At 35.3% G+C, this 15,733-nt stretch overlaps 2 protein-coding genes across 2 annotated transcripts; one reads left to right on the top strand and one right to left on the bottom strand.

Annotated features, from left to right (window-relative positions):
• Positions 1 to 858: 858 nt before the first annotated feature.
• LOC127849859 (integumentary mucin C.1-like) lies at positions 859 to 7,209 on the bottom strand. The gene is made up of 5 exons (XM_052382612.1): positions 6,680 to 7,209; positions 4,708 to 4,881; positions 4,241 to 4,414; positions 1,639 to 1,716; positions 859 to 923 (listed from the first exon to the last, which is right to left on the bottom strand). The coding sequence occupies exons 1-5, from the start codon at positions 7,113 to 7,115 to the stop codon at positions 859 to 861; spliced, it is 927 nt and encodes a 308-aa protein (XP_052238572.1). The 5' UTR covers positions 7,116 to 7,209.
• A 536-nt stretch (positions 7,210 to 7,745) lies between these two features.
• LOC127849860 (uncharacterized) lies at positions 7,746 to 9,455 on the top strand. Its single transcript, XM_052382613.1, has one exon. It carries the CDS (start codon positions 7,746 to 7,748, stop codon positions 9,453 to 9,455), a length of 1,710 nt encoding a protein of 569 aa, XP_052238573.1.
• The last annotated feature ends 6,278 nt before the right edge of the window (positions 9,456 to 15,733 follow it).

Consider the following 15,733-nt stretch of genomic DNA (forward strand, 5'->3'; position numbering starts at 1 on the left):
ACACACAAAACAACTTTCATGTATGCTAAGCATATAATCAACGCATATTAATATGACATAGATTTTCCTTGATTCTCTAAGTACTAACACTTTTCAAATAAAATACTTCAGTATTAAAACTATCAACATATTTATAACTGTTTTCACAGAGTCAGAAGCTCAGGTAAAGTACAATACTGCTCACATAGGCACCAAACAGTATTGAAAGGGTCTTCGGGGTTTGGAAGCGAACCTTTCATGTCCTTCATGGCGAGGTATGTAAGGACATTGTTTATATTATTAATGATAAAATGTATTTCAGATTATAAAATAAAATGTATTTAATCAACAAAGATTGTTAATCGAAATGGACATCATCATATATTTCTAGGCATATCAAGTCTAAGAGTTGGAAAAACAGTTATAAATAACTTAACATTATTTTTGCATGCCATAGACACACTTCAGTTCTTAAATTCACCTTACTAATAGACGGAAAATATGCTGAATATTCTAAATATGAATAAATGTAACTGATTTTGACATATTGAACAAGTCAATGTAACAGAAGTATACACATCTTTCTCGTATTACTGTAAAGTACTGATACATTACTGAATGCCAGCTAAAACAATTAAAACATTTTTAGATATGTTTTTGTGTATCTGTTAGAGCTCATAAGAAATACATAGGATATTAGTAAATTGTAACACTCGGGAAAAAAAGTAGTTGTTACTGTTAACTCTGCACCAAGCATTGGGGACAAATTTGACAACAATTTTAACAATGACTTTTGATGTAACATTATTTTTCAATGTTATTCCTCCAATTTCTGTTTATAACAGATAAGAATGAAGCCTCCCAAGGTCAGCCGCATCATCATTGCCTGTGCTGTTCTTCATAATCTGCTGTTGGTGTGGGGGAACCAGCAGTGGATCCGGAACCTTTAGAAGAGGTTGCGAATGGAGATATGTTTCAGGCTGTATCGGATGGGAGAAGAGTTAGAGATACCATTGTCGCAAATTACTTTACTTAGGAAATTAACAGATTAAATATAAATGTTTTCATTATATTTGTGCTTGTATATCTCGGAGTCATACACTGATAGTTTGGTTCCTTGTTTGTTTAAGTGGGTTTAACAGCATTGGAACAACCATTCAAAAAGTGAACAAAATATATTATTTCAATGCCTATATAATATTTTTGAAACAATGTTTAGGTAATAACCTTATTTGTACTCACTCATTTTTGGATTTTTTTAAAATGAGAATATCAGTCTGTACTGTGATTCTTTCGTAGAACTTTTCATGTTTGTGCCAATCTGTTCTGTTTGGCATAGTACACCATCTGCATCTCGCTCAGTAACCTGTATATGATTAAATATTTTTGTTTTTCTTGGTTTACTCTATTAACTACTTACACAAATGATAAGCATTGTTCTGAATGATTTTGATTATTGATAGCCAAAAGCTTATTTATTATGGTTATTGTTAAACAATGATCTAATTCTATTGGTTCAGTATGTCTGTTTCATTGTTTGCAAATAATTTGAATTTAAAGAATATGACATTTTCATTATATAGTTTAAAGTTAAATTTTTAGCTTATATAAATGAAACAAGGTCCACGATTAGTTATATACATACATATATATACATACTTAGTCTGAGGCTCTTTCTTGTTTCTGTTGCAACTTGGGTGTTCATCTGTATCTGCTGATGCACATCTTGCCTGATCTCTGATGAACATACATTATAGAACACTGTTATAGATCTATTATGTTAAGATCATATTATTTGTTCCATTAAGTCAACTTTGTTAAAGCAAGAGATATTTTGAAGTTTTTATTTGTTTTATACATGCTGTACAGTAGAGATATAATATTGGAAACTGATTCTTACACTGTTAAAATCGTCAATAATCGAAGTTTAGTCTAAACATAATAAAATCTTGGGCAAAATACCAATTTTGCCTCCGCCAGAGGGTTGGATATGCACACGGAATGAGCCCATTGTATTCATTCAGTATGTATTCACACCTCTGGCGGGGGGCTTAAGTGTTATATTGCCAAATCTTGACAAATGAATGAGCAGTCAAACCAATACAACTTTCTGTTACCACAATAACAGCTCGATCAGATAATGGCTTCAGACTGTATGACAGACTTGTTTAACAACGGTAATTTCAAACATAACTTGTTTAACCATTGGTTTCGTAGATTAAATAATTGTACCCCACTCTTCATTTTCCCAACGATGGCAGCTTCCAAGTCCATATTAAACCATCTTGCTATTTTGACTGTAAATGTCGTGTCCAAAACATATTTGATACGTATTTAACGTTATTCTATGTCTGGTATATATATACTACAGAAATACTTACCTGCGGTCACGCTGGCCTAAACTTTATATTGCCACCGTAATGAAGTTATAGGATCAAAGCTTATTGATGATTGTTGTTGTAAACTAGTTACCTTGTTCATTGAAATGTGTCTGAGTTGGTGTCTGTAGCTATAAGGTTTTATGTCCGCTTCAAGGTTATATGTACAGTCTGTCCTCTATCCGGCTCATGTAAAACGAGTCCTGAAAAAAGACCAATGCAAGACTATCATTTCAATAAAAATATTCTTGATAATACTAACCTGGGACGAAAATAAATGCTACTAATCTACATCATCAAATGTGTTAAGTATATTCACTCGAAATAAATATACTTTTGGCAAAAATACTTGATGAATTGATCTCTGAAAGCGTAAAACACAGTACACGATCTGTAGGAAATAAAATACATTTTCAAGTTGTTTAAATTCATGCCCAATTCCAAATCATATTCATCCTTTATGTTCTGGTCACAAACTGTATAGTTATAGGGTAAAATGTTATCCTGTCTTTATAAAGTTTATATGTACTTGTCCCTTTAGCATGAAAAATTGTTCTGAAAACAATTGATCATTCACTTAAATGACAATATCATAAAGGGATTTCTTCAAGCAAACAACAGCAGTCCAAAACAAATATAAATAAAACTGTTTGGAGGAAAAGCAACATTTTCAAATACTCGCAAGCCATTACAAAAGGCAGCTACACCGAAAGAGGCTAGCAATAAAATTCCTATTGAAAATAAAATTTTGATGATCCAGATTGCCAATTTCGTATACAAATTAACATTTTCAGTGCGTTTGCATAAGATATGTATCGCTACATGTATCAGAACATGTCAATGCGACGTTGTTTTAGACTTATTCGGCGGAGAAAACGGTATTCCTTGACATGTGCGTGCTCAACAACAGCTGTTCTAGAAGTTGTCCGTGTATAACAGCCATGAGCGTGCTCAACAGCAATCGTCAAAACCAATCGAATCTCAAATTTACCTTGAAAATAACGCCATTAGCAATCGATGTATCCATTTTTTGCCAGTTTCAATGCGTCCGCATAAACAACTGGTACTTAAACAGTGCTAATTAGTGTGAAAACAGTTATATTATTGTTAGTCCGTGTACAACAGCAATTGACGGTTCAGGAAATCGCAAAATATTCCACGAGTAATCTCCACACTCAGACCAACCAGAGGAAAACGGTTGATACCCGATGAAACCACTTCCGGCTGGTCCTATGATAGGCGTCATCCGATTAAAAACAAGTAAGTGATAAGGAAGATGTACCTGTTTAAACACTCAAATTTCCCATCTTATCGAGGCATCGGCGGCCATGTTTTGTCAATTCTGACCACGTGATTCCCCGCATAGATTATAAAAACGGAAAAGTAGAAATTGTTACGAACGCATGCCCAGACTAAGAAGCACACGACAAAAGAGCTCTTTATTTTTCCTTCAAAACGTCGACTAAAATTGGTTTGTTAATGGAAGATCTAAACTTCTAGATATTGGATATAAAATGTTTATTATAATGATAATATAATCGCAATGTCATGATTAGTGAGTAGTAGTTTAATCAGTCAAACCTTTAATGAAGCATGTGGCCTCCAGCTCACTCCAGTTTCCAGTTTCCAAACACACAATGGTGTCGTTTCCTCTTAAGTCATATCCATTGTTGCACGAGTATTCAATCGATGATTTGAAAGTTGTTTTCCCTTGAGTGTTAGAGCCGTTTAGCAACCCAGTTGGTTGCCCACAGTCTTGAAGTGATAATTGTTTTAAAATAACTTGAGGTCAAATGATTAATAATAACATATCTCAAACTTGTTGGAAATTATAATGTGTAAATATTTAACAAGCAAGTAACAACACAAAAAACAACAGTTACCGTTTATTGTACATGTGATTTTGACATCAGCCCACGTACCACTGGCAAGACACTCTGTATAATTGCCCCAAGAAGAAGTGCATCCCACATCACACAAACAAACAGCGACAGACTGGTATGTGGAAGTATTGGAGAAACACGATCCGTTCGCAACAGTTGGAGTATCCTTACAATCTGAAAACATATCACTTAAAGTTAACTTGTTAGTTATGTTCTGTTTAAAATAGAACAATTTAACATATTAGTTGGTTATCGATACGTATTGATACATAAAAACGTGGTGCTCATAACGGTGTAAAAGTTATTCTGTCTTCCAAAATCACGTCAATGACAACTTTGTAAAATGACACATACTTGTTTTTTTTAATTAGCACTAACAGCCCAGAAATGAACGAAGAAGATTGTAAATATGTTAAGTTATTTATTGTATCAATATAATGTTTTTCTTTGAATATAATTTCACTTACTTTTTATCTCGCATTTAGTCATGAGTTGACTCCAGTTCCCATTTTCAAGGCACACAATGGTGTTGTTTCCAATTCGGTTATACCCGGTTATGCACTTGTATTCAATCGATGAATCGTAAGTTGTCTCTCCTTTAGTAAAATAGCCGTTCAGCAGTCCAGGCGGTGTTCTACAACCTATAAATATAGAAAAAATATAAAATGATCGCAACTGATCATAGACTTTTCGGCATTCCATACAACCGGTTGAAACCCGTTTGGCGTTTACCGTTCAATAGAATCACCGGAATACCATGTGTTTGTCTGCAGAATGCTGTTAGCACCTGTATTCTGAATGTTTTGTGTAAGTTTGATAGATGTTTTGATGTCTAGACTATTTGAGTCTAAATAATGTTTTAACAAAACTGTCAAAATTAATCTGTTTATCAGATTATCATACAAACAAACGTAATGCCACTAAATTAATTTTTACAGCAGATGTATTATAATTGAAATCTAAAAATATCACTTTAAGGCAACTTAAGTCCTGTTTCAAATTATCTGTTAGAAATTTCACAATGTATCGCTATAGTTTGCATACATACGTGTTGACATGAAGTGGTGATTATGATCGATTGAGACGAATAAAAATTCACCCAAGTTTTATTTTTCTCACACAAATCAATTTCTTTACAATGTTGTTAAAAAGCTCATACTTGTTCTTTGGTGATTCCTAACAACTAAGAAATAAACGATGCAGATTGCAAATAATTTTAGTAATTTATTCTGTCGATATTATTTTTCATTTTAAACGATTTTAAATATGTACAACGATTTCTCACTAAACTTCCTTTTTATCACGCATTTAGTCAGCAGAACACTCCAGTTCTCAGTTTCAAGACAGACAATGGAGTTGTTTCCAAATATGTCATACCCAGTATTGCAAGTGTATTCAATAAATGAATTGTTAGTTGTCTCTCCATTGTGAAGTTGCCATTTAACAGCACAGGAGGTGGTCCACAATCTATAGACATAGTACAAAGTTATAAAATTATCGCAACTGATCATAAAATGTTGTGTTTAAACATAAGACAGACCATACGAATACAATGTTTTCTTATTTGACTAACATGAGTATAAACATTCAATTAAAAACAGCATGTTGATAGTGATATATTTTGTTTTAAAGAATTAAACAGTGTAGTTGGCCTCTAAATAACTCCCAGATCCGGTTTCTAGATAAACTATGGAGTTGCTTCCAGTTCGATGCCAAGATTTCACCAATTAAACCGAATTCTATGTTGCCCTCAAAGTAAGTAATTGCGATTATGAAGGCCGGGTGGTGACTTGCAATCTGTACAAATGTACAGAAGTAATTCATTTCAGATTCAGCATACATGTTTGTTACAATAACATCTAAAAAATAATTACAAATAATTGTATTTTTAACCGTCACAAGACAACATAACGCATGACGTTCGTTACAAATATATGTGTAATAATTTATACTCTTATCCTCTCCTACCGAACATATCCGTATGGTAGACTAATACAATGGCGTATAGCTAATGGAAAGGCAGGGGCGGCGGATGCCGACCCAATTTTTGGTATAGCCTTCATTACAAGTCACACTATACGTTGTTTTGTCCAAAAGTATATGTGTTGAGGCTATATAGATGTGAATTTGATTGTTACTTATTGCGAAATTGCGACTTGCATATGAAGGTGTCAACAACAGGGACAAGCAAATTGGGTGTTCTGATGGTCGTTAATTGTGCTTGTATGATACTTGTTTTGATAGCACTTACCGGTAATAAATAATCTACGGGTAAGACACATGCGAACAATATCTCGTCTTTGAGTTTTAAACAATGTTGAAAATTTGGATGATGAAAAAAATACATGTTAAGTACCTTTCTTGTATAATATAGGCCAAGTCAACAATACAATATTTACTGGTAATTAATATTAACAATACTTAATTTTATTCACTTACCGAAGTATTTCATTGATGTAGTTAAAGTCATACTGGTAGTATAAGATGGAGTTTTAAGACCAGTACTTGTAGTGGAGTATGCTGTCGTAGATGTGATTGCGATTGTCGTCGGCTTTGGTGTTGTTCTTGTTCCGCCTGACGTTGTAGTAGGATTTTGCGATGTTGTTGTTGATGACTTTGTTGTCGCTTCTGATGATAATTTTGGGGTGGATGATTCAGGGATTGCGGTGAATGATACAAGTAATTTAGTGGACGGCGAAGGTGTTGTAGATAATGTAGGTGTTGTATTTGATGACTCTGGTGTTGTAGTGTATGATGCAGTTATTATAGTAGTTGGTATAGGTGTCGTAGTCATTGTTTGTACAGGCGTTGTAGTAAATGATGAAGAATGATGTTGCAGTTGATGACGGATGTGTTGCAGTAGATGTTGTAACATGTGTTAAAGTGGATGATACAGTTGTTGTAATGGATGATGAAGTTGTTGTGGTGGATGACACAGGTGTTGAAGTGAATGATGCATGTATTGCAATGAATGATTAAGGTGTTGTAGTGGATGATGCAGTTGTTGTAGTGGATGATGCAGGTGTTGAAGTGGATGGTGCAGGTGTTGTAGTGGATGATGCAGTTGTTGTAGTGGATGATTCAGGTGTTGAAGTGGATAATGCAGATGTTGAAGTGGATGATGCAAGTGTTGCACTAGTTGACAATTCAACTGTTGATGTAGTGGCTAATTCAGGTGTCCTAGTTATTGTTGCAGATGTTGTATTGGATGATGCAGGTGTTGCAGTTAACGATAAACATGTTGAAGTGGATGATGAAAGTGTTTTAGTGGATGATGCAGGTGTTGTAGTAGTTGATGATTCAGGTTTCATAGTGGATGGTGCAGTTGCTGTAGTGGTGGACGATGCAGGTGTTGAAGTGGATGATGTAGTTGTTGCAGTGGATGATGCAGGTGTTTTAATGGACGACTCAGGTGTTAAATTAGATGATGCAGATGTTGTAGTGGATGATACAGGTGTTGTGAATGAATGATGCACGTATTGCAATTGATGATTCAGTTGCTGTAATGGATGATAAAAATGTTGTAGTGGATGATGTAGTTGTTGTAGTGGATGGTGTTGGTGTTGTAGTGGATGTTGCAGGTGTTGTAGTGGATGTTGCAGGTGTTGTAGTGGATGATGCAGGTGTAGTAGTGGACAATTCATGTAATAACGTGGATGATGCAGGTGTGATAGTGGATGATGTAGTTGTTGTAGTGGATGGTGTAGATGTTGTATTGGATGGTGCAGGTGTAGTAGTGGATGATTCAGGTGTTGAATTAGATAATGCAGGTGTTGCAGTGGATTATACAGGTGTTGTAGTCGATGATGCAGGTGCTGAAGAGGATGATGCAGGTGTGGTAGTGGATGATTCAGGTGTTGTCGTGGATGATGCAGGTGTTGAAGTGGACGATGCCGGTGTTGAAGTGGATGATGCAGGTGTGGTAGTGGATGATGCAAGTGTTGAAGTGGATAATGTAGGTGTTGTAGTGGATGGTGCCGGTGTTGAAGTGGATGATGCAGGTGTTGTAGTGGATGACTCAGGTGTTGAATTAGATGATACAGGTGTTGAAGTGGATGATGCAGGTGTCGTTGTGGATGATTCAGGTGTTGCAGTGGATGATGCAGGTTTTGTAGTGGACAATTCAGGCGATGAAGTGGATGATGAAGGTGTGGTAGTGGATGATTCAGGTGTTGCAGTGGATGATGCAGGTGTTGAAGTGGATGATGCAGGTGTTGAAGTGGATGATGCAGGTGTTGTAGTGGATGACTCAGGTGTTGAATTAGATGATACAGGTGTTGAAGTGGATGATACAGGTGTCGTTGTGGATGATTCAGGTGTTGCAGTGGATGATGCAGGTTTTGTAGTGGACAATTCAGGCGATGAAGTGGATGATGAAGGTGTGGTAGTGGATGATTCAGGTGTTGCAGTGGATGATGCAGGTGTTGAAGTGGATGATGCAGGTGTTGAAGTGGATGATGCAGGTGTTGTAGTGGATGATGCAGTTGTTTCAATGGATGATTCAGGTGTTGAATTAAATGATGCAGGTTTTGTAGTTTATGATACAGGTGTTGTCGTGAATGATGCATGTATTGCAATGGATGATTCAGTTGTTGTAATGGATGATAAAGTTGTTGTAGTTGATGATGTAGTTGTTGTAGTGGATGTTGTAGATGTTGTAGTGGATGTTGCAAGTGTGTTAGTGAATGATGCAGGTGTTGAAGTGGATGGTGCAGGTGTTGTAGTGGATGATGCAGTTGTTGTAGTGGATGATTCAGGTGTTGAAGTGGATAATGCAGATGTTGAAGTGGATGATGCAAGTGTTGCACTAGTTGACAATTCAACTGTTGATGTAGTGGCTAATTCAGGTGTCCTAGTTATTGTTGCAGATGTTGTATTGGATGATGCAGGTGTTGCAGTTAACGATAAACATGTTGAAGTGGATGATGAAAGTGTTTTAGTGGATGATGCAGGTGTTGTAGTAGTTGATGATTCAGGTTTTATAGTGGATGGTGCAGTTGCTGTAGTGGTGGACGATGCAGGAGTTGAAGTGGATGATGTAGTTGTTGCAGTGGATGATGCAGGTGTTGTAGTGGATGATTCAGGCGTTGGAGTTGATGATACAGCAGTGTTTGTGGATGATGCAGGTGTTTTAATGGCCGGTGCAGGTGTTGTAGTTGATGATGCAAGTGTTGTACGAGTTATCAATGTAGGCGTTATTGTAGTGGCTATTTAAGGTGTTGAAGTGAACTTTGCAGGTTTTGTAATGGATGATGCAGGTGTTGTAGTTGTGGATACAGGTGTTGTAGTGGATAATGTAGGTGTTGTGGTGGATAATTCAGGTGTTGTAGTGGATAATTCAGGGGTTGTAGTGGATAATTCAGGTGCTGTAATGGATAATTCAGCTGGTGTAGTGGATAATTCAGGTGTTGTAGTGGATGTTTCAGGTGGTGAGGTGGATAATGCGGGTTTTGAAGTGGATGCTGCAGGTGTTGTGGTGAATGATTTAGGTGTTGTGGTGAATGATTTAGGTGTTGTGATGAATGATACAGGTGTTACAGTAAATGATACAGGTGGTGTAGTTGATACTTCAGGTGTTTTAGTGAAATATGCAGGCAATGTAGTGGGTAATGCAAGCGTTGAAGTGAATGGTGCAGGTGTTAAAAAAGATGATGCAGAATTAGCAGAGAATAATTCAGGTGTTGTTATGAAATATGTAGGTGTGGTAGTGGTTATTGCATGTGTTATTGTGGATAATTCAGGTGTTCTAGTGAAAGATCCATGTGTTCTTGTGGATGATTCAGGTGTTGTAGTAGATACTACAGGTGTCTTAGTAGTGTAAGATTCATGTATTGTTGTAGTGGATGATGCAGGTGTTGTACTGGATGATGCAGGTGTTGTTGTATTTGATGAGTCAGGCGTTGAAGTGGATGGTGAAGTTGTTGTATTGGATGATGAAGGTATTGTTGATGCAGGTGTTGCAGTAGTTGTCGTTGGTATAGGTGTCGTAATATTTATAGGTAAAGGTGTCATGATCGTTGTTTTTGAAGATGACGTTGTTGTATTAAACTCTGTTATTTGTTCAGCCGTTGTAGTTGTGATTGTTATTGCTGCTGCAAAATGTATAGTCACATGTTGATAAGATCAATAATGAATGAATATATAAACATTTTTTTATTGTTATGTGTAAGTAATCGTACCCTATGGACATACGCGCGTAGTATGTTCAAATGATATATTATGTATATTATATAGAGTTATGTTAAGCTACATATTTTTTAAACGCGATTTTCGAAATCCCAATCATTTGGTCACAAAATAACAATTGCTGTTTAATTCTCTAAAGACATATTTTCCAGATAGAACTCTTATCGTGTTTAAACATTTTGATTCCTTTATAGAATTTGTTTTCAAACAATATTCATAAGATCGTCTAAAATAGTTTCACCTTCGCTATGATACATTTCATATAAAAACAATTTCAAGCAGTTTACTGCATTTATAATGTTTTTAGGAATGTTATTTACATACATCACGCTTTAAAATATACGTATACATGCATGGATTCTTTTGCAATCATGTTTTCATGAAATGCGACTAACACACTTAACGCAACGAACCTGTATTTCCATTCGTAGCAGAACATATTGTATTTCAAGAAACAATATTGCTAAACCGAGCATTTTGTAAACCGTACTGAAAACGTCTTACATTGCAAAAATAGCTCTGTTGCAAGTGAACTTGCAATACATTTGATAAGATAAATCCTGACGTGGACTCAAACTGACAACGCAGAAAGAGCCGTTCATTAATCAGTCACAGCGAATGAAGAGCCGGTTAGGTTTATGTTTGTCAATTTATCAACATTCCAATCCTGGTAAGGGCTGTGCAAGTCCCTGATACCGTACATACTCATAATTATTGAAGTGACCAATACACATAGACATATACAAGATGAGGAAAGTTGAGATTCTCATGCCCTGATTTACACTGAATATGAAGTGCAATGGAGTGAAATTAATACTTATTGAGAAGACCGTGCATTCTGAATAATTCAAGAGATTACCGTGCATTTTGAATAATTCATGAGAAGACCGTGCATTTTGAACAATTCATGAGAAGACCGTGCATTTTGAATAATTCATGAGAAGACCGTTTATTCTTAATAATTCATAAGGAGACCGTGTATTTTGCATAATTCATGAGAAGACCGAGTATTCTGAATAATTCATGAGGAGACCATGTATTTTGAATAATTCATGAGAAGACCGTGTATTTTGAATAATTCATGAGAAGACCGTGCATTCTGAATAATTCATGAGGAGACCGTGTATTTTGAATAATTCATGACAAGACCGTGCATTCAGAATAATTCATGAGAAGACCGTGTATTTTGAATAATTCATGAGGAGACCGTGCATTTTGAATAATTCATGAGGAGACCGTGTATTTTGAATAATTCATGGGTAGACCGTGCATTCTGAATAATTCATGAGGAGACCGTGTATTTTGAATAATTCATGAAAAGACCGTGCATTCTGAATTATTCATGAGAAGACCATGCATTCTAAATAATTCATGAGACGACCGTGCATTTCGAATAATTCACGAGAAGACCGTGCATTATGAATAATTCATGAGAAGAACATGCATTTTGAATAATTCATGAGAAGACCGTGCATTTTGAATCATTCATGAGAAGACCGTGCATTCTGAATGATTCATGAGATGACTATGCATTCTAAATAATTCATGAGAAGACCGTGCATTCTGAATAATAAAGCGCGTTTCTTTAGGCCCGGCAGGCAATTTAATAAGTTAAAATCCAAATACGTTGGCCGTACCAAGCTGGTTTTTTTTCGGGTTTCTACTTTATTTTCTGCTTTGTATGCATAATAATATTGTTATGTTAACGGTAATTGATAACAAATAACATTCAATAGCGGCTTCTAACAATAGCATGATCCTCTTTCGATGTCTCTGACGAGTTTTATCCATACTGTATTGAACCATTCGTGCTTCTTTTGACAATAGTTCACTATGTATGTATTTGCTACGACGCTGTTATCGATACACAATATTGCATTTTAACTACTTGAGGAGATGACCTATGCGATTACGCAACCCCTTTAACAAGTAACTTCTATTTGTATTTGCTGAAATAACAATTGCAGGGAAGTCTAAACTTTAATATATAACACTCTTACAACAGGTCTTCTAGTCCCTCATACTGTGAGTCATCAATTATTATTGACTAAGATGAACTAAATGCATTAAAATAAGTCAAGGAATACCTTTAACAAACTAAAGAAAAAACATAATGTTCCTTACACAAAAGGCTACATTTTGAGCATGAAGATCATATACATTGAGTGATAATTGGCAAACGTACATTGTACATTATGACTGACAGGTAAAATACGAAATATCATATAAAAACTGCAAAATAACACAAACGATGCTATTTTAATGCGAAAATCACACAAATACACATAAGTGTCACTATCATTAAGATATACCAACAACCGACCTTTACTATATAGTGCCTTTATTTAATATTGTTCACAAGGTATTGTTCTTATCAAACAGGTCAGTCGGTACACATATTCTATGTTGTAGCAGGCTGCCATGGAAACAATTTACATGCAAGAAACATTTAATGGTGTTTGTCTGTATCAATAAACTATATATATATAAGATAGTATGTATGCAATTCACAATTTTCTCAGTAATTAAAGTACGTTTAGAACGTTTTAGTTCTTGTTTCCGCAACGTGATTGATCAGCAAGGTATAAGGCAAACACTTAATATTGGTGACATTGGCCTTATACACAATCATAATGTCTTAAGGTCATATTGAACAATCAGCGATGATTATTTTCGTAGGGATATTATTATCTGCAATTCAGTGTAAGCAGCTTGGATTTCAACTTTAATCTACAATGTACCAAATATTGTAATGATTGTGTAAGCATATTCATGAGCAACATTTGTAAATTTGATTTGCTAAAATGTTGAGCATTCATTGGATTTGAATCAATTAGGCCAGTATTTATAACACTAGAACAGCTTGCCTGCTTAAGTATAAACATAAATTTCACCGTGGGCCCCATGCGTGGAGACGATCGAATACTGATGTGAGCATTGAGTAAAGCCTAAATGATGTCATTATTTAATATATATGTTAAAACTACACATATGTAACGATATATTTGTACTGTTCAGATTTCGAACGTGTAGTGTAAATTATAAACTTCATCACTTAAACGTACATGTTCTGCTTTGCAGCATAATCATGTACTATTTAAAGAGCATGGCAATGCGCCGTGTCTCTCCGAACGTTTATGGTATTAAATGGATAAATACCTTGACGCGGTGTATTGACGCAGATCAATTGTACGTTCAAAAGGCGTTCGTCTTAACCCACTGTGAATGGTTGGTAGAAGCGTTCGATGTTTATTTACAGGTCTTACTGCGTCATATAAGACTGCATCTAAAGGAAGACCCGCCCATTTTACATAGCAGTGAAGAAAGTGTAATATTTATCCAAATTAGGTAAAGATCACATATAGCAGTTAAGGTACTTAGTATTCCTGAAATAAATTATTTTGATCAAAAAATCCCAATTTACAGTCGCAAATCAGACCTGTATGTTCACTGGATAACAATTGTAGAAGGCAATGCTTCCTAAGCGCATTTCATTCGATATAAAATCAGGGCAATGCTTATAACCATCGTAGCTATGGGCAATGCAAGACATCTTAATGCTCTAAGCGCTCTGCACGGCCTTTATGCCCATAGAATACGGTCATCGGCCAGCGACCCAAAATAGCCGGACAGTTACACGAGCACTTTGAGCCGTGGATACTTCTCTCGTCTATTTTCTGACCCACCGTCCGACTATCATTGTTTCCGAAGGAGTTTAGGGTAGAGATTGGCATCAGACATATCCTACAAGCGTATCTCCTCCCGTTTGCGACATGCACGATCCAGCTTGCCCACAGGGTTGAGGGATTTGGCAAGCAAATCGTTGTATTTATAAATTATTAATGATGCGTGTCATAGTTATATATAAGGATCTGCATGAAACGAAAAATGAAACAACCCGTTATTAAATCGTTTTACGTTACATGTGTCCGCTGGTCGAGTTTGTTATATTTACGCATCCCTTCAATTGAATGCTAAACTCTAGATTTCTTGCAAATGTTATCTATAAGATACATTATAAATCATTAGGTGATATATAATATTAATTGAAAATTAACTTTAAAGTTCTCAAACTGAATTTTTACCGGTGGTTTCGAACACGGAACACACCCAAAATCACGAAAACGTAATACATCTTTATCAAAACACATATCAATTTAGTTTGTATGAATGTAAAATTATATTTTACAAAACTTTAAAAATGAACTACGTGATTGACATTATTTTCTACTTCAAGAATCATATGTTAAGCAGCCAATGTTTTGGAAAGTAAGTATTTGAACATGAAATACGGACACAAAGAGAAGCTCTGGTAACACTTATAACATATAAACATTTATCTACTTGCAATAAAGTGGGAAGGATGTGTTTGTTCACAATTGAACCTTGTACTCAACGTAAGGAACCTTTGAGAATATACCTTGACCTCACAAAAAATTCATGGTCATTTCATATTATCGATTAGGACAAAGCCCATATCAGGGTAGCCTAAAATATCCTAATGCACTAAAATTGCATAGTGCTTTATCAAGAAAATAACAATCTTTTACTTGTTATATTGCTATGTTTAAAACGGCAGTTTTACTACCAGCCAAATCCGGACAGTAACACCTTCAAACAACTCATGTCGTTATCCAATCACACAATCATTATATTATTTCTCTAATAAAAACATTCACAAAAGTAAAAAAAAAAACGAAATAATTAATTCAATAAAGAAAGTATACAGGTATCTGTATTGATAAAAATACCTTACACATAACTAAAAGCGCGAATGAAAATTATTTATTGATAACTTGCATCGTTTGAATTCTCTTAATATGCTCTGAATATATTTTACATATGTATGTAAAATCATACCTTACATAAATACTTGCTGTATTCAAAGGCTCAACACTAGTTTCCAACTTTACACGATGCAATATGTGTTTAGGTGTTATTAATTTCTTCGACAATGGGTTTTGATTCCGAATTATAGGGCAGCTATTAGAGATAATTTTATTAATGCTAAGCGATACTGTTTTGGTCCTAACGATTTGTCTACAATCGCCATTTCTACAGGTTATAGCGCCCAACAACAACAGTTATAAAATCAATTACAACTTTGTTATACGTGTTTTTTGTGCAGTAAATATAAGTTTTAGCAAAACTTCTTTTAATACAACATACTCGAGAATACAGTATTCGAGTATATATTACATGCTGTTACCTTTTTTACACTATATATTTACATTTCCAAGACATGGCGATGCCTCATTAATCATAGTTAAACATGTGCACACCACACACAAAAACAAACAAGTAATA

The sequence above is a fragment of the Dreissena polymorpha genome, chromosome 11 (assembly GCF_020536995.1).
Source record: "Dreissena polymorpha isolate Duluth1 chromosome 11, UMN_Dpol_1.0, whole genome shotgun sequence".
NCBI classification, from domain to species: Eukaryota; Metazoa; Mollusca; class Bivalvia; order Myida; family Dreissenidae; genus Dreissena; species Dreissena polymorpha.

Coding starts and splice junctions, on each gene's coding strand:
- LOC127849859 (XM_052382612.1), bottom strand. CDS start 7,115: ATGTTACAACATCTACTGCAACACATCCGTCATCAACTGCAACATCAT. Junction 4,882..6,679: donor TACATCAATGAAATACTTCG/GTAAGTGAATAA, acceptor CTATATTTATAG/GTTGTAGAACACCGCCTGGA. Junction 1,717..4,240: donor AATCACATGTACAATAAACG/GTAACTGTTGTT, acceptor TATGTTCATCAG/AGATCAGGCAAGATGTGCAT.
- LOC127849860 (XM_052382613.1), top strand. CDS start 7,746: ATGGATGATAAAAATGTTGTAGTGGATGATGTAGTTGTTGTAGTGGAT.